This window comes from Dendropsophus ebraccatus, chromosome 15 (genome assembly GCF_027789765.1).
Source record: "Dendropsophus ebraccatus isolate aDenEbr1 chromosome 15, aDenEbr1.pat, whole genome shotgun sequence".
In the NCBI taxonomy this organism is placed as follows: Eukaryota; Metazoa; Chordata; class Amphibia; order Anura; family Hylidae; genus Dendropsophus; species Dendropsophus ebraccatus.
Genome location: NC_091468.1, coordinates 26,324,080 through 26,344,006, shown reverse-complemented (window position 1 = coordinate 26,344,006; position 19,927 = coordinate 26,324,080). Strand labels below are relative to the sequence as shown.

Below are 19,927 nucleotides of genomic sequence, written 5' to 3'. Positions count from 1 at the left end.
CCTGCTTCTTGCATCTGCTGTTTGTTTTCCTTCCTTCTTTCTTTCTTTTTTTTTTTTTTTTTTAGGCTTACTTTATTAACAACATCACATCTGAGGGACAGACAACTGCACTTTATTAAAAGATTAAAAGATGGATTAAAAGATGCCACAACCTTATTTATTTATTTTTTTTAAAGTATCATATTTGTAATGATTCTAGACTGTGGAGGAGAATGTTTTTTTTCTTAAATCTTAAAGAATTTATATTTATAGGTTTAGTAAAATTTACCTCACCCAACTCAAAGGTGTCCGAGGGTTGTCTGATGCTCTAACTGAGGCAAAAATCAGACAATGTGCCTTTCAGATGATGTACTTGCAATTTATTAGTAAAAAATTTTTTGTAAAATAAGTCACCAATAGGTTGCACTGTATCTATACAAATCATGCTACAAATGTTCATTATGTCCTCCTTAGTTTTTAACAACGTACAGTATTTACAAAACCATGTTTTCCTCCACAGAATCACCACAAAATTAAGAGGAATACCGTGCTACAGATCTGACCTTGGTGCAGGTAGGTCACGGTAGACGTGGTCCTTTAGGGTGCGTTCACACCTACAGGATCTGCAGCTGATTTTCTGCAGCAGATTTCAGTTAAATAACTGAACACAGCATCAAATCTGATGCTGTGTTCAGTTATTTAACTGAAATCTGCTGCAGAAAATCAGCTGCAGATCCTGTAGGTGTAAACGCACCATTAAGAAACACCATAACCTGAAGTCACATGGGGTGAGATTAGCTGAATGAGGAGACTGTAATGATCAAGAATAATAATAATAATAATAATAATAAGGTTTTGGTTGCAATATGAGGACCACAATACTGACTGAAATATACGTAGTGTGAAGCCAGCCTTATTTTGTATTATTTGAAGCGGCAGACGCCCTCAAGAGCCTGATAAGAAGGGGAAGTATAATTTTGCCAACCCTGAATTGTTTAAAACGTCCCTACTTTGCCCCCTCCGCTTTTTATAGTGGGATTACTCTGCTTATCTGTTCCCAGTCTACACGGCAAAGCTGAAAAGTGATCAGCAGAAGTCAGGAAATAGTGACATATTGTTTTCTCAAGTAGTTGGTGAGAAAACTGCAGTCATTCAAGTAATAACACAATGATAACACAGTAATAACACATTTGTTACATATAATAGAGGACACTAAAAAAAATAGAAAGGGAATTTAGGGATTTATGGGAAATTAATTATGGCACTGCTAAAGGGGGGGTGGTGGTGGTTTGGGACACGATTAAAGCTATAATGAGAGGAAAATACTATGGGGTAACATGCACGTTAAAAAAGAAATTTAGGGAAAAGGAGAAGGAGCTAGTGGGGCAAATCAAAAAAGTAGAAGAAGAAATTAAAAATTCACCATCACCTCAGCTGGAAAGTGTGCTTAGGGATAGGGAAGAAGATTTAGAAAAGTACTTGGCCGACAAAGCCAAAAATAAAGCAGAGTTTATGAGATCGAAAAACTTCTTGGGGTCAGGTAAACCTAACAAAGGTCTAATGGCGCTGGTCAAAAATCAGGGGGACAAGAGTAACATAGAGGCAATCAGGACCAAGTCAGGCAAGATTACCAATGACCCATTGGAGATTAATGGAGAGTTTAGAAAGTATTATGAAAAACTATACACAACTGAGAGTAGTTATAATAAACAAAAGCTGGAACACTTCCTGGGAGGAATTGTTTTTCCTAAGATTAGCTCTCAGCAAAAGAAAGAGTTGGACGCTCCTTTATCTTTAGATGAGCTGAAGTATGTATTGGCCTCCATAAAGGGTAACTCAGCGCCGGGGAGAGATGGACTGCCTTACGAATTATTTAGGGTGCATATTTTTGCATGAATTTTTGTTGTCTCGTTTGCATCAGACATTAATAGAGGCGGTGGATGAGGAGGAATTGCCATCTTTAATGGAGGAAGCATCTATAATCCTGCTTCCTAAACCGGGAAAGGACCATTTGGATGTTGAAGCCTACAGGCCAATTTCACTGATAAACAGTGATGCAAAACTATTCTCTAAGATATTGGCCCTGAGATTAGGAAAAGTGATAAGTAGTATAATTCACGAGGACCAATGTGGGTTTATTCCAGGGAGGATGGCGAGACATAATATCAGACGTCTCTTTGAAAATATGCAATTGGCAGGGAATGAGGGACCCCACTCCATCCTGTCTCTGGATGCAACAAAAGCGTTTGACAGGATGGAGTAGGAGTACCTGTGGGAGGTGTTAAGATGTTTTGGGGCGAGAGAGAAATTTATAGGGATGGTTCAGTTGCTGTATAAAAACCCAAGGGCTGGTGTAATGACGGGGGAGACCCATTCGGAGATGTTCAGGCTCACTAGGGGAACTAGGCAGGGATGTTCTCTCTCCCCTCTACTCTTCGCCCTTGGAATTGAACCCCTTGCAATTATGGTTAGATCGGATGATCTTATAGAAGGATTTGGGGCGAGGGGTGGAGGGGACAGGATATCCTTGTATGCTGATGATCTTTTGTTCTTTTTAAAAAACCCTCTTGTAGCGTTCCCAAGAGTTATAGAATTAGTGGAAGAAATGGGGACTTTCTCAGGATTATTAATAAACTGGTCCAAGTCCACTCTGATGACCTTGGGTAATAAAAAGGAGATTTTTTTCCATCATTATCTAATTTAGAAGATGGGACTAGTTTTAGGTACTTGGGGATCCAGGTTTCAAGGGATTTGGTCCAGTTTAACAAGCTAAATATAGAGCCCATCATCAATACAATGGAGAAAAAAGTGAGACTATGGGGAAGATTAATGATCTCTGAAGCAGATAAAATTGTATTGATCAAGAAAGTCCTGTTACCAAAACTCTTGTATGCATTTAGTGCCACCCCCACAGTGGTAGAGAGAAAATGTTTTAAAAGAATAAAGGTGATGTTAAATGCATTAATATGGGGACGGAAAAGAGTAAGAACAAAGCTAGAGAATTTATTTATCCCAATGACTAGAGGTGGACTGGGGGTCCCAGATATGGAAAGATATTATTATGCTTCTCAAATATATTGGTTGGCCAGGTGGAAGCAGGATAGGTTTTTTTTTGTATTTGAGTAAAAGCATCAGTAATGGAACCTTGGGACATCTTTCAAATTCTGGAGACAGGAGTTTTGGGGAATAAAGTTTGGAACAAATGGGTAATGGTAAAGACCTTAGTTAGAACGTGGGACTGGTTGAAAAAAGCACTAAATAATCAGGGAATAATGGAGTTTGCCCCACTGTGGGTAAATGATGAGTTAGGGGAAATTAGGAAACTGGGAGTAGTAAAAGGAGGTGGGGGTGAAAACAGTTAGAGACATAATGGAGGGAAACAACATAAAAAGTTGGGATGCTTTAAAAATAGAATACAAGATAGAGGAAAGACTTAGTTGTAAGTCAGAATAAGAGTAATCTGCAAGTATGTAGCCCCAGCCCACTAGTTGAAAAATTAAGGGGAGGGACAAAAAGAAAGAGATTACAACAATATATTCGCACCTTATAAAGGAACAACAGATTGGGATAAAAAGCAAGGAAAAATGGGAGGGAGTAATTGGGGAAATAGATGAGAGTAGGTGGGAGAAAGTGCTGAGAAGTATTAAGGAAGTCTCAAGTATGGGTAATCATAGAATTATTCAATTTAATATAGTACATCAATTATATTATACCCCAATGCTCCTTTGTAGAATAGGGAAGCGAAAGGATGGAAAGTGTCAGAGATGTGGCTGTGGGGAGGCGGATTTTGCACATACTGTATGCTTTGGACATGTAGTTCTTTGCAAGAGTATTGGGGGAGAGTGCACAAAAAAATTGAAGGAAAGAGTAAGGTGAAATTTGAGTTGAACCCAGTCACAGCTTTGCTGGGAGACACTACTAACATTATTGCAAGAAAAAGGAGTAAGAAAATGGTACAAAAATGCTTTTCTATGCTAGATTTATCATAATTAAACAATGGATGGCTCCCGGGACTCCAAGTTGTGAAAAATGGGAAAGATGTTATGAAAAGTATGAGGGAGCAGGGAATTAGAGGTGAGGGGTTGAGGCATGTTTTTTTTTCTTTTTCCTTTCTTCTCTCTTAGGGCAGACCGGAGGGGGGGGGGGGGGTGGATAGGGTGGAGGGGTAACTTGGGGAATTTTTTGTATGGGGGTTATTTTTGTAATACATGTGTGTATATAAAAAATTGCATTGATGTAGTGATGATATTGTTTTGTATAGGAAAAAGAAAAAATAAATAAAAAGATATTAATTAAAAATAAATAAATAAATAAATAAATAACACAATGATTCATTCTAGTGATACATTTCCTTCAAGTGAGCATGTCATGGTCCAGAAAGAGGTCGACACTGCAAGGTAAATTGGAATCTACAAAAACCATTCAGGAGACTCTTCTTCAGATCCATGGGATTACTGATTAGAAAGTCTGACCTAGACAAATTATTAATAATGCTGTAACATTATAATCATGCTTTGAAGGATACACAGCCCATAGTGTGAGAAGGTTTACGACTGTAGTCAATTACAGGGTGTATACTGTACGTAATATTCTATAATACACTCGCTGTTACCTTATCAGGGAGATGTTCTTTCTGGGCACCTCCTTTAGGTCCCCTATGGATGTCACTTTGCCCGCAAAGCAATAGTTGGGGTTGTAGTCCGTCATGATGGTGGATGTCCGCACTTTGCTGAGCTTGTAGTCTGGGCTCTGTAGCTCCATCTGTATGGCCTGGAGTTCTTGGTGCTTCCTCCGATACACTGACGTTAAAGAGATTAAAAAATATATGGATGATGAGCAACACTGACACCAACACAGATGTGTAATGTCCGTCCCAGTGTATATAGATGTGTAACGTCCTGCCCAGTATGTATAGATGTGTAATGTCCTGCCCAGTATGTATAGATGTGTAATACCCATGTGTAATGTCCTGACCAGTGTATATAGATGTGTAATGTCCCTCCCTGTGTATACCGATGTGTAATGTCCTGTACAGTGTATAAAGATGTGTACCATCCTGCCCAGTGTATACAGATGTGTAATGTCCCACCCGGTACATACAGATGTGTAATGTCCTGTCCAGTATGTAAAGATGTGTAATTTCCCTCTCTGTGTATACCGATGTGTAATGTCCTGCCCAGTACATACAGATTTATAATGTCCCATCCGGTGTATAGGAGTGTGTAATGTCCCACTAGGCTATAATGTGTAATAATGACTGAAACCTTCTGTATTTAACCCTATCCTATATAATAATCCTGCTGAACAAAAATGTGTAATACTGTCCTGTCCGGCAGTCCTGACAACAGAACAATCCTCCTGGCCTGTCCTGTCCTCGGCTCACCCTATAGAAATGAATAAGCTGCTGCAGTCAGGCCGGACCCTGAGACCACGTTACATTATTACAGACCAGGGAGCGCTCTCTTGTAATCATCTGGCAGACTAATTCTCACGGATTTGTGAGCTGTCAGGAGCGGTTCCGGAGCGGCGGCTGCGGCTGTCACCGGGTGTGAGGAGGAATTGCCAGATTCTGTCTTTTTCTGTAATTTTCTACTTTTATGGCTTTCAGGCAAATTTAGTTTTCAACAACCTAAGCGGCAGATGGAGACTCAATGGCACTCGTGTGTGACGAATGCTAGAGTGGTGGTGCCAAGTGAAGTGTGTAGAACGACGGAGGGCAAGCACCTCCAGAATGATACACACCGCTCTGCACCAGCAATGGGGCACTCACCCATGTGATCAGTTTTACCCCTGCAGCTGGTGTTATATTATTACTGATGGAGAAATGTAGCAGTGAGACCACCAGACCCCACCAATGCCCTGATCATCCCCAATCCCCATTATACTCTATGGATGATGGCTGTGCAGCTGCTCCGCTACATCCTGAAGAAGTTACAACGGCTTCTCTAGATGCTGCCACCGGCCCATAGACCCTGCCTTGTGGTCATCACCCAATGCTAGTCAGCTAGCAACTCACCAATCATTATACCAGAGAAGGCCAGGATAAGGGCGGCCACCAGCCCTGACGTCACTATGGACAACACCAGAGACAGAGGGAGATGAGTCTCCTGGGCCGACTGCAGCTGGTCGTCTGGAAAATGAATCAACATGCACACATACTATACTGCATACAAAACACTGAGATCATAGACAAATAACCTAATATTACTATGTTACTATGTCAGTGTTACTATGTTACTGCACCTGTATTACTATATCTGTTGCTTTGTCACTATATTACTATATCCATATTACTATGTTACTATATCTGTTGCCGTCTCCCTATATTACTATATCCATATTATTATGTTACTATATCTGTAGCCGTGTCACTATATTACTATATCCATATTACTATATCTGTTACTGTGTCACTATATTACTATATCCCTATTACTATGTCTCTTTTACTATGTTACTATTAGATACATGTTACAAATATAATCCTTATGTTCTTACCAATACAGGAGACCCCGTCCTCGGCCAGCGTCCGGCCCAGCTCACAGTGACACATCAGCTCCTGGGATTCGGGGTCTATGTAACATTCATCCATCTCACAATGGCTGCAGTTCAGGTTCAGCTTTATCTCCACTTCTCCATGACTTTCTGTCACTAGGAAACAAGATGAGAATTGTGACAATGCCTGCCGCTCCTCTGACAGTACTTCCTGTCCCGTACTCCAGCACTTTAGCTTTGCTGTCTGCACGCTGCATGGATCCAAATTACCATCTGCATTAATATCCACATACTAGCTGGCCTGTATAGTAAAGTACATGTATATGGCTACTTACCCCATAGACCCCCTGACAAGTGCACAATAGTTACCTTTAAGGGGAGGGGTGTAGAGAACTCCCAGAGGACTGATGTAAGACACCCCATCCCAACCATCCGCATCGGGGCTGTTGTCTTCTGCTGCGTTACCTCCTACCAAGAGAAATTTCACAATTTTAATTTCATGGCAGAACCTGCAGATTTCTGATCTTTTCCGTCTAGCGGAATTTCTCTCAATGTCTGGTTGGAGCGTGGGATCCTTCCAATGTGATGCCAGAGCTTGATTGTTTGCTCTCAACCAATAAGGTGACTCATCCCTTCCCAGCCAATAAGATATCTCATCCCTGCTTAGCCAATTAGGTGTCTCACACCTGCTCAGCTGATCACATATCTCCTCCCCGCTCAACCAATCAGGTGTCCCATTAGGCTCATCCAATCAGGGTCCAGGAAGTGAAGCGCTTAGTATAGATAGGTAAGGCCATTGATGTCTTTGGACTTTACACACAATGAACCAGCAGAGGGCAGAAAATACGAGGTCCTGCAACCAGCAGAATTGTGAATGCAGCTATGGATACTTCTAATTAATAAGCATTAAGTACAAGTACAATGTTATTCAACAACAAATGTACATTTAGAGTAGACAGCCAATGAAATATCTCACCTCTGGTCAGTCATTGAAGAGTCTTCCTTCTGCTCAGCCAATCATGTGTCGCACCCATGCTCAGCCAATCACATGCCCCACCCATGCTCAGCCAATCAGGTTTCTCACCCATGCTCAGCCAAATCAGATGTCTCATTCTGCTCAGTCAATCAGATGTCTCATCCCTGCAAAGCCAATCAGGTGTTTCATCTCTGCTCAGCCAATCATAAGAATTACCCTGCTCCTCCTCCTCCTCTATACAATTTATCTATTCTGGGCTAAATCAACAGAACAAATCTCTCCCTTCTCATAGACTTCATACATTTTACTTGTGCTGATACATTTCAACCAAATCAGGATAGGGGAGTGCACTGTGTTGCTGTGTTAAGCGCTAATAAAAAGAAAGAGGGTCCAGGAGGGGTAAGGCCATTGGTGTCTTTAGTTGACTTTATACACACTAAACCCATAGAGGGCAGCAAATGAGAGCTCCTGCAACCAGCAGAATTGTGAATGCAGCTCTGGATACAGCTAAAGAATAAGCCATAAGTCCAAGTACAATATTACTCGACAACAAATGTGCATTCAGTGTAGACATTGTGTACAAAAAGAAACAGAAAGCCTTTATATGTAGGGATGAGGATGTTTCTGATTCATAGCTGTGAAATAAATGTGAGTCTCTCGTTCGGTTTCCATGACCTCAGCGCAGTGTCTGCTCCGATACCTGAGAGCTAAAAATGCTCAGGAAATTCCCGAGTGTGGAAATAAATCACTAAATAATGCAGAAAAGGACAGGATAATGTTCTATAATACATTACTACAAATATAACGTCTACAGGAGTCTACACTGGTAATAAACTAGAGTCATTTATCTCATCTGCCCCTGAATAAGTCACCTTCATATTCTACAACTTTTACCAACTGCCAATATGCTGTAAATCACAGAGTACAATGAAGTGCTTACCTTATACCAGCGGTATATAAATGTACAATTATTCATCAGACAATGCCCAGGTTATATCAGCTGTACATATATACTTATATATACTGTAGAAGATACCCAGGTTATACCAGCTGTACACATATATAATTATATACAGTGTATACCCAGGTTATACCAGCATGCTCCATATCACTATATACAGGAGATTTATAACCTATACCAGCTGTACATATACAATTATATACAGGAGATACCCAGGTTGTACCAGCTATACATTTATAATTATATACAGGAGACACCCAGGTTATACCAGCTGTACATATATTATTATATATACTGTAGGAGATACCCAGGTTATACCAGCTGTACATATATAATTATATACAAGAGATACCCAGGTTATACCTGCATGCTCCATATCACGATATACAGGAGATACCCAGGTTATACCTGCATGCTCCATATCACTATATACAGGAGATTTATAACCTATACCAGCTGTACATATACAATTATATAAAGGAAATGCCCAGGTTATACTAGCTGTACATATATAATTATATATAGGAAATGCCCAGGTTATAGCAGCATGCTCCATATCACTATATACAGGAGATTTATAACCTATACCAGCTGTACATATACAATTATATAAAGGAAATGCCCAGGTTATACTAGCTGTACATATATAATTATATATAGGAAATGCCCAGGTTTTAGCAGCATGCTCCATATCACTATATACAGGAGGTGTATAATTTATACCAGCTATACATATATAATTATATACCCAGGTTATAGCAGCATGCTCTATATCACTATATACAGGAGATGTATAAGGTATACCAGCTGTACATATATAATTATATACAGTGTATACCCAGGTTGTACATCTGTACATATATAATTATATACCCAGGTTATACCAGTGTACACCATATCACTATATACAGGGAATGTATAACTTATACCAGCTGTACATGTATAATGATATACTCAGGTTATACCAGAGTACACCATATCACTATATACAGGGGATGTATAACCTATGCCAGCTGTAAATATATAATTATATACCCAGGTTATACCAGCGTACACCTATGCCAGCTGTAAATATAGCACTATATACAGGAGACCCCCAGCTTATACCAGTATGCTCTATATCACTATATACATATAATAAACATATTACTTACCTATATATCCTCCACCTCCTCCACCTGAGGAGCAGCCACCTCCACCACCTCCGAAACCCCCTCTTGTTTCCCATCCCCACTTCTTAATGGCCTGCGGGCAGGATTCCCCCCCAGTTCCACCATCTATGAGGGATTTTCCTGCCCAAGGGAATGATGTGTGATCACCCCAGCCTCCTCCTCCTCCTGCACAACAAAAACAATAGAACAGATGTCACAGGTAGAATTTTCATATGCAGTAGTGTAAGAATTTGTCTTGCTTTAAATATCACACTAGTTAAAAAATGTCCACTAGGTGGAGCTGTAAAGTTTTCTTCTCCAAGCCCTCAGATTGAAGTGCAGTATGAACAGCGCACCGTGTGGCAAGACAGGGTATTACAAGTAAAAAAAAAAAAAAAAAAGAAAACTATGGTTTAATGTGAAAATTACCAGTGATTGAAGAGATCTCATGATGTAAAAATAGTGTAATTAACCAAAAATCTACCTGCTGCCCCAGATTTCCCATTGACCCCCGTCGTAGTGGAATTACTCTCCAGCCTCTCAGGGTGAATTATGTTGGCCTTTGCCCGATATGCTCTTCCTCCTCCTCCGGCGGCGATCAGCAGAGGGATATATTTTCCGTTCTCTATCTGTGAAAAATGGAGATAATTTTTTTGAAAAGTTTCTAAATTCCTCTTTTTTTCTGTGGGATCCTTTAAGACATAAACGTTGCCTTCCATAGAAGCTGTGCTGCCCTGACTGTTAGGAGTTGCAGTTTCTAAAGGTTATAGACCACATAATGTCCTGATGACACCAACATAAGGACCTTGTACGCAATGATAGATGAGGGGCTCGGAGCATGATGTGAGCGCATACATCTTATAGATAATACTAATAATAACATTTATTTGCATAGTGCCAACAGATTCCCCAGCGCTTGCCTCAAAAACCACAACCTGCTGTCCACCATTCCCATTCCCATTAAAGACTCTATCATACCAGGATCACAGTCCCTCCTCCATGGTGCCCTTGGTTTTATATACTCATCACTCCCCAGTTTTATAATTCTCTGGTAATTGGGGGCGCTGTAATGCTGATCATCACCTTCAGGGAACGGGGATGGGGACCACCCATGGGGCGGCATCCTATGCAGCTTTATCCACTGTAAATAGGAGCTTTACAGTAATAACTATTGGATCTGGATGTCGGGTCCCTGAGTAGATGTTTCCTTATAGGAGTGTGAAAACTAATACTGATATAAGGGCAATTTTATGGGAAGCAATGTGACTAGTAATATGGGGGGCATCATTGCTAGTCACATTGCTAGTGTTGTGTTCTATTGCACTAAGCTTCACATTATGAATCCAGCTTTGGGGTATGTTCACACATGGCAGAGATATATGTAATATACAGTAATTCTCTTTTCAGACCCCCATGCATTCAGTAACGGAATCATAGCTGATGCCTTAAGTCTCTGCTAAATAAGTGATACAATATGTGTATAGTAATCTGCAGGGTGAGACCCCTGGCACCTCTGTATACAGCCAGTGCATTATATACGCATACAAGGTGAGTCAAAACTCTCAGGACCCCCTTTTATTTCAGAAATTAGAAAGAAAATGATTTATCTGAATACCCCATGAAGTAATGGGTGAGGGGCCTATCTTTTAAGCTGTGTCTGCATAGCCATTAAGATGTCTGCAATATGGCAGAAAGCCGCCATATTGGCTCAAGGGCAAGTTTTAAATGGTCATGTAGCGTATCAGAGAAGACCAAAAGTCTCAGTAGTCGATTGCCGCAATGAGATTTGCAATATCTCTTGTGGTTCAAAGGTTATCAACACAGAAAGTTACAATAATAACAACAATTGGGACAGTTCCCCGTGATAAATGTGTTGTCCATGGTGCTGAACACAGAGTTGAAGTAACGAACAACAAAAGTTTTGAACTCTACTCCATGCCGTTCAATGGAACTGAGCTGCAATAACAGACACAACCTGAGGACAAGAGTGGAACTGTTTATGAAAGAAAGCAACTATGTTATTCTATACTTGGAGAACCCCTTTAATGCTCACTGAATGGCCATTATAGTTTCTATGGCTGTTTTATAACCATAGCATACACACGCCTCTATAGAGCGAGTGTATCTCCTAGTGATGGAGAGATGTAAAGAGAGTAAAAGCCTACACATCTGCAACACGCAACAATGTATTGTGATATTTCACTGCAGGGACCGAGTCCTGCTAAATTTCACCAGATGGCCCAGTAACAGTGCACAATTTTCAAATTCTGTGTTCCTTTAAATAGAGCAGTTTCTGTTGTGTTGCATTGTGGAAGATGTAGTGTATATCCCACACAACAGCAGAATAGCACTACATCTCCCAGAATGCTGTGAGCAGAAGTACAGTGCTTTATAGTCAGTGAGGGAGGCTTTGGACGTCACCAGAGTATTGGATGTGCTTTAACTGTCAGGTTAGGAGTGAGATGCATTGACCAGTATCTGTAGAAAGAGAGTGACATATAGGCATTATTGTACTTGTCTATTACCTTGAAAATATAAGTGGCTCCTCCACCTCCTCCTCCTCCGCCGGCCCATTCACTTACACTCCCATTGAGTCTGAGTTCTTCCTCAATCTGGTTGTTTTCACCCATGCACACCATTTTCAGGATGGGATCCGTCTGTGTGGAGAGAAGTGGAGAGATGGTTAAGGAGGACACCGGCTCCAGGATACAGGTCTAGATATGCTGTACCTATCACCAGGTTATCTCCACACTTCATCCTTTACTGAAACGAATGGAAAAGCTTAGAGAAGGAGCCTAGCTTACAAGCTCCTGGGTGCATGTGGGCTGTTATGTGGCTATGTTAGTGACTTTTCCTTATGTAGGTCTTATGTGGGGTCTTATTAATTTAAAAAGAATGATTTTTTTAGAAGGTCAGAAACCTGACTGATTTTGAGGGATTGGTCTTAGGTCTGACTAATGTATAGGGTAAAGGGGTCCCCTTAAAGTGTCACTGTCCTTTAGTTTTTTGCAGAAATCAATAGTACAGGCAATTTTAAGAAACTTTGTAATTGGGTTTATTAGCCGAAAAATGCATTTTTATCATGAAAAAGCAGTTTGAAGCTCTCCCCCCTGTCTTCTTGGCTTGCTTATGGAGAGGGGAGGAATGGAGAGAGATGAGGCACCAAAACAGGAGAACAAAGAGTTAATCTACAGTTAATCACCCAAGTATCTCCTCTGACAGTCAGCACTGACCTCTTAGACCTCTGAATACGCTGTCACCCACCTCTGTGTTGTGTATTCCTTTGTTCTCTGCTCTCTGCTGCCGGCTAACTCCATCCTCCCTCCTCCCCCTCCCCTCTCTATAGAACAGACAGGGTTGTGTCTGATGCAACAAGTTACAATTTCCTGATATTTTGCAGTAAATGGAAAAGAGGAAGGGGGGGGGGGCGGGGTTAGTCTGGGGTCTAATTAACTCATTGGGTCTAGTCTGGAGCATGAGTAAAGGGGTATTCCACTCAAACATAACTTTTCATATGTTGCAGCCTATGGTGCGACATTCATGCTCCTTCCCCCTGTTCTGAGCTGCTGCTTTCTGCTGAAGACACAAAAATCACTGTGTGAGCCTTTCTCTCTGTCTCCACCCCCCTTCCCTTCTGAGGCAGCTGATGTAAACAAGACTGGCTTTATTTGAAACTTTGTAGCTTCTTTGTAGTGCTGGGAGGTCAAGTAGCTGATATACTCACTGTGATTAACCCTCCCAGCATTGCAAAGAAGCCACAGTGTTGCAAATAAGGCCATTCAGAGACTTGTTTACTTTAGCTGTCTAAGAAGGGAGGGTGGAGAAGGGGGAGATAGAAAGAAAGGCTCACACACAGATTTTTAGCAGAAAGCAGCAGCTCAGAACTGGAGGAAGGAGACTGAATAAGTATGAAAGGAATTGTAAGCCTCACCATGGGCAGCAACATATCAAAAGTTATGTTTGAGTGAAATACCTTTTTAATGTATTGTGTCTAATTTAGTGTTTGATTAACCTGGGGAGTCTAGTCTGGAGTCTGATATATGTATAGGGTCTAGTCCAGAGTTTGATTAACAATAGGGTCTAGTTTGGACTCCTACTGTGGTCATCAGGCTGGGGCTGCTGTGTATGGCTCTGTCTCCCTTCGTCTCCTCATACCGGAGCTGTCATCCTGTTTGCACCCACACAGCAGCTGATGTACAGCCCGCACCTCCAGGAGTTACACCATCCCGGGATAGAGACATCAACGCTGTAGGTGCAGGCTGTGTCTATTGAGAATTGTGTATAATTTTTATGTTACATGAAAACATAGAAGATTGTTGGCAGAAAACGACCACTGGGTCCATCTAGTCTGCCCTTTTAGTATTTCCCTTCTTATTATCTTAGGATAGATATAGGTTTATCCTAGACAGGTTTAAATTCTGTTATTGTAGATTTACCAACCACATCTGCTTGAAGTTTGTTCCAAGTATCTAATACTCTTTCAGTAAAGTAATATTTTCTCACGTTGTTTCTGATCTTTCCCCCAACTAACCTCTTACTCCGTCCTCTTGTTCTTGAGCTCAGTTTTTTTTTACTAAAAACACGTACTTCCTGAACCTTATTTAGTCCTGTAACATACTTAAAGGTTTCAATCATGTCCCCCCTTTCCCTTCTTTCCTCCAAACTATACAGATTTAAATCCTTAAGTCTTTCCTAGAGTATGTTGCAATAACATACTCTAATTTAGCTTTGGGCTGGACTTCTCCTTTAATATATAGGGTTTAGCCTTGGGTTGGATTCATGTATAGGGTCTACTCTGGGGTCGGATTAATGTATAGGTTTGATTAATGTATATGGTCTAGTCTTGGGTCTGATTAATGTAAGCGTTTGATTAATATATAGGGTCTATCCTTGGGACATTTAATGTATAGAGTCTAGTCTGGAGTCTGATCAATTAATAGGGTCTAGTCTGGAGTCTCATTAACTATTGGATCTATTCTGGGGTCTGATTAATGTATAGAGTAGTCTGGGGTCTGATTAATGTATAGAGTCTAGTCTGGGGTCTAAATAATGTATGGGGTCTAGTATGGAGTCTGATGTATAGAGTCTAGTCTGGGGTCTTATTAATGTATAGGGTCTAGTCTGGGGTCTGATAATTGCATAGGGTCTAGTCTGGGGTCTAATTAATGTAAAGGGTCTAGTCTGGGCTCTAAATAATGTAAAGGGTCTAGTCTGTGGACTAATTAATGTATAGAGTCTAGTCTGGGGTCTGATTATTGCATAGGTTCTAGTCTGGGGTATGATTAATGTAAAGGGTCTAGTCTGGGGTCTGATTAATGTATAGAGTCTAGTCTGGGGTCTGATTAAAGTAAAGTGTGTAGTCTGGGGTCTGATTAATGCATAGGGTTTAGTGTGGGGAAGTGCTAAAGATGTCTCAGGAGCAAAGTCTGCATTCCTGAGGAGACAACATCAGCCTATAGACATCAACATGATGGGTTCCCTTTAAGTACCTAATCCTGACCTCCGTGCTGATCCATGTAGACTGATGGGACCACTTTTCTATTCACCCTAATAAATGAGTCCTACATAAAAGAGTTGAATATAAAGAAGATTTAATGACTAATAATAAAGTCCCGGCGATGTGGTGAGGAATCGGCGCTGACATTAGAAGCGTCTCTATCTGTTGTGCGGCTTCTGATTACAATCCAATTAACTGTATAAACTTCAATCCAATGGACTAGAACCTGATTATTCCCCTCATTCAGTCAGGATCCACTTCAGCCGCTTCTAACAAATTAATATTTCCCTTCTATTAAAAATTTCCTGAATTCACTTGATTAAATATATATATCGTGTATCGGATGATAAGAGCCGTGAATAGGGAACGGTCGTCACCAAGGACGCTGCTGTATTCATATTCGTGATCTTCGACACTTTGTCATTGTCCTCTGTCAACCGTAGCCAGCAAATTCAGGCCACTCTTAAAAGCCCCTGGATGCACCCTACTGTGGGTATATAATATTTAGATAATATCACTATAATGTTAAAGGGGTAGTGCGGCGCTAAACAATTATTCAAAAAATAACACACATTACAAAGTTATACAACTTTGTAATGTGTGTTATGTATGTGAATGGCCCCCTTCCCCGTGTTTCCCCCCACCCACGCCAGACCCGGAAGTGTGATGCACTATACTCACCTGATTCGTGTAGACCCCTGTCCGCCATCTTGGGAAAATGATGTCATTTTCGGGTGGCCGGGCGAATCGCTCCATCTGTCCCTCGTGCCAGCCCTCCTCTGCCGCGTCATAACTGTACTCAGCCGCGATTGGCTGAGCACAGTTATGCTCAGCTAATCGCGGCTGAGCAGCTGATGACGCGGCAGAGGGGGCCGGTACGAGAGACGGATGGAGCGGTTCGGCCGCCCGCCCGAAGATGACATCATTGTCTCAGATGGGGGTCGACACGAATCAGGTGAGTATAGTGCATCACACTTACGGGACTGGCATGGGTGGGGGGAAACAGGGGGAAGGGGGCCATTCACATACATAACACACATTACAAAGTTGTATAACTTTGTAATGTGTGTTATTTTGTGAATAATTGTTTAGCGCCGCACTACCCCTGGTCACCTAAGCCTATAATAATTGGAGCATACCAGGTCTCTAAGAATTAAATGTCTTTGTAATAATATTTCATTATAGCATAAAATTTTAAAATGAGGTCACTTTCAATGTTTATTCTGAATCTAAGTTTCGAATGGGACCTGCGTGTTCCTACTTGTTACATGCTCTGTACTTGACTGACCTTTTCAAAAAAATTCTGTTTGGAAAAAAAAAGCAAGGCAATATGGGTATAAAGACAAGTTTAAGTATTTTTGAAAGCCTGTGGCCTCCTCACGTACCTGATTTACCATGATTTACACCTTAGTGAAACCAGTGGGAAAATTGGGATGGTCTTCATAAATGTCTCCTATGGTGACCAGTCTTTACTCTTTGCGACTGCCACAGTTTTTTTTTTATAGTTTTTTTTAGTGTTAGTTTATGGGACATAGGAAGAATCTAATTTTGCTATATGGAGTGCATCAACAAGGAGACAGATTTGACAACAGCATCATGCTGATGGTTTCCAGGGAGTAAATATAATTGACCATAACTCATATGCCTACTTATGAATATTTATTTCGAGCTCTGCAGTGATGTCACTCTGGCGCTCAGCACCGGATGAGTATTCATGGGGAGTGGCGGGCAAGCCGGTGTAGTACCACACCTTCATCCTCGGTGCCCTTAAACATAATAGCAGGTTACAGCCTTGTAACCGAACGTTAGTTTCCCTTTAAGTGGAAAAGTTAAGAGTTTCTATCCATCTACTGTAGAGAGGTCAGACCAGGAAAGTATTGATGCTTCTTGTTTACCAGCCGGAGAGGATGTCAATACTAATGAAATAACCCGAAGCAGCTTACATCCTCATCATGTCACTTACTGTTAATAAGACGGGTACAAAACTTATGCCCATAAATAATGTCTGCACCGAGAGCAATGGTGCTTACAGAACTTAGAATCTTATATAACTTATAAAACTTACCCTTGAAGTAATGGATAATGAGACGCTGAGAATTGGGGTACAAGATATTGACACACTGACACTTGGGGTACAAGATAATGACACGCTGATGTAGTTTCCCAGAACAGGTATGCCACTAAGTCCTGTATTCCATCTGTCTAAAGGTAACTGTGTCAGGTGCCACACTCTGGGATGATGGGTGCCTTTCTGCACTATCACCACTTGGTGTCTCACTCTCCCCTATCTTGTGCACAGCTAAAGGTAAAAGGGTTAACTGCTGTTTGTTCTATGTTCTGTGTTAGCCAATCACTGCTGCAGGCATCACACACACCATCCACCTATCACACTTTATTCTCCTCTTTCTAGTATGTTCCCCACAAATAGGAGGTTAGACCTGATCACCACTATAAAGTGAGTTAGTTCCTGGTGGGAAGGTTCTTCTTTAGTGGAAGGTAGAGATAGCAAGACACATAGAGAAAGAGTTCCTGCTGCGGCTTGTTACTGGGCCTGGCAGTGGGCCAGAGCCCTTGTCAGGAGCCACAGCTCACAGACTTCTTCTATGAGAGTCTTTGAGAAAGCTATTATCCCGCGCTAAGCCCAAAGGTAGGGTAACTGTGGGGGTTATACTTTGCCTACACCAGGGATCCTTTGACCATGTCAGGACCAACCAGATCTAGGATTAGTCTGCAGTGGAGCAAACTGCGGAACAGCTGAAGTACTCCATTGACTCTAGCTTGGCCTACTCGGGTAATCTTGAGGGGTTAGCTTTGCCCAGTCGAGCAAACTTAAGACTTGTACAACTAAACCTGACACTCACTGGACTTGTTTGGCAAAAAGTGGTCTTCTTCTCTCCTTATCTTAACCCTGAGTCTTCTACTCTTCTTCACAAGTCACACTGCCAACTATCTTGGCAGAGTACTGTACTACTCAGGCAAGGCCCCCAAGACAGCCCCTGAACCTATCAAGACAAGCAACACTTTGTCTATTTCTTCCACTAAACTACTACCTGCTACCTCAAACACTAACACCAATGAACTATTGCACTGAAGAAAAGTTATACAGTGGTGCCCTGGATTACGAGCATAATTTGTTCTGGGACTGCGCTTGTAATCCAAATCCACTCTTAAACCAAGGCAAATTTTCCCATAAGAAATCATAGAAATGCAGAGAAATGGTTCAACACCCCGAAAATAATGAATTATTATTCTGAATAACATGTAGGACAAATGAAACAAACCTTCAGAAACAGCAGAATATGTGATAATATAAGTTACTGTACAGTAACGGAGAGGATGGGAAACACAAGGGCGGACAGAGACTGCAGGGAGCATGAAGGAATGAGCGGGGCAGATGTGGGAACAGTATAGCAGCACTCTCTGTCCGGGGAGAGAGGGGTTACAGCTATGTAGAGATTACCCCACAGTCCTGTCCCCTGATGTAAGCCCCAGCCTGAAGTGAATCTGCTATAATTTGGAAGGTGAGGGAGACTTCCTGGGTCAGAGTCCAGTGCTGTAGACCCCGCTATGCAGACCATGCCCCTCCTCCACTCCCCCTCCCACCCAGTACAGGGAGCTCTTAAACCAAAGCAATGCTCTTAAACCAAGTCACAATTTTGAAAAACTGTGAGCTTCTAAACCAAATCGCTCTTAAACCAAGTTACTCTTAAACCAAGGTACCACTGTATTCTGTTTTAAGTGCTGGACTCTTTGTTCCGCGGCACCTGCACCTACAAATTTGTGCACCTTTTTACAAAGCCCAGTGCCAGTGTGTCTGGGGGTGGGTATCACAACTTCTGGCCACCGTGACAAGTGCCATAGTAGAACACTGAAAGACCACCTGCTAGCAACCCAGGGCCACAGCACTGAGACGGTGGGTACAGGAATGACACGCTGACACTTGGGGCACAGGATAATGACACACTGACACTTAGGGGTACAGGATAATGGCACATTGACACTTGGGGTACAAGATAATAAGACACTGACACTTGGGGTACAGGATAATGGCACACTGACACTTGGGGTACAGGATAATAAGACACTAACACCTGGGGTACAGGATAATGACACTTGGGGTACAGGATAAGATGCTGACACTTGGGGTACAGGATAATAAGACGCTGACACTTGGGGTACAGGATAATAAGACATGACACTTGGGGTACAGATAATAAGGCGCTGACACTTGGGGTACAGGATAATGACAATTGGGGTACAGGATAATAAGACATGACACTTGGGGTACAGCTAATAAGATGCTGACACTTGGGGTACAGGATAATGACAATTGGGGTACAGGATAATAAGAAGCTGACACTTGGGGCACAGGATAATGACACACTGACACTTGGTGTACAGGATAATGACACTTGGGGTACAGGATAATGGCACATTGACACTTGGGGTACAGGATAATGACACTTGGGGTACAGGTTAATAAGACATGACACTTGGGGTACAGGATAATAAGACATGACACTTGGGGTACAGGATAATAAGACGCTGACACTTGGGGTACAGGATAATGACACTTGGAGTACAGGATAATGACACTTGGGGTACAGGATAAATACACTGACACTTGGGGTACAGGATAATAAGACGCTGACACTTGGGGTACAGGATAATAAGACATGACACTTGGGGTACAGATAATAAGGCGCTGACACTTGGGGTACAGGATAATGAGGCGCTGACACTTGGGGTACAGGATAATGACAATTGGGGTACAGGATAATAAGACATGACACTTGGGGTACAGCTAATAAGATGCTGACACTTGGGGTACAGGATAATGACAATTGGGGTACAGGATAATAAGAAGC

The 19,927-nt window shown here is 41.7% G+C and overlaps 1 protein-coding gene and 1 long non-coding RNA gene across 7 annotated transcripts in view; one reads left to right on the top strand and one right to left on the bottom strand.

Moving 5' to 3' along the window:
• ALK (ALK receptor tyrosine kinase) overlaps positions 1-19,927 on the bottom strand; it is a 405,981-nt gene that overhangs the window by 46,669 nt on the left and 339,385 nt on the right. For all 6 annotated transcript variants that reach the window (XM_069955319.1, XM_069955321.1, XM_069955318.1 and 3 more), the window contains 7 exons: positions 12,088-12,219; positions 10,047-10,191; positions 9,566-9,748; positions 6,844-6,942; positions 6,478-6,630; positions 5,996-6,109; positions 4,592-4,778 (listed from right to left, as the gene is read on the bottom strand). In XM_069955319.1, coding sequence (XP_069811420.1) covers positions 4,592-4,778; positions 5,996-6,109; positions 6,478-6,630; positions 6,844-6,942; positions 9,566-9,748; positions 10,047-10,191; positions 12,088-12,219 — 1,013 coding nt within the window. The remainder of the gene's footprint in view (positions 1-4,591; positions 4,779-5,995; positions 6,110-6,477; positions 6,631-6,843; positions 6,943-9,565; positions 9,749-10,046; positions 10,192-12,087; positions 12,220-19,927) is intronic.
• LOC138774445 (uncharacterized) lies at positions 695-6,757 on the top strand. Its single transcript, XR_011360314.1, has 3 exons — positions 695-767; positions 4,320-4,376; positions 6,486-6,757. It is a non-coding gene; the product is annotated as an uncharacterized lncRNA (long non-coding RNA).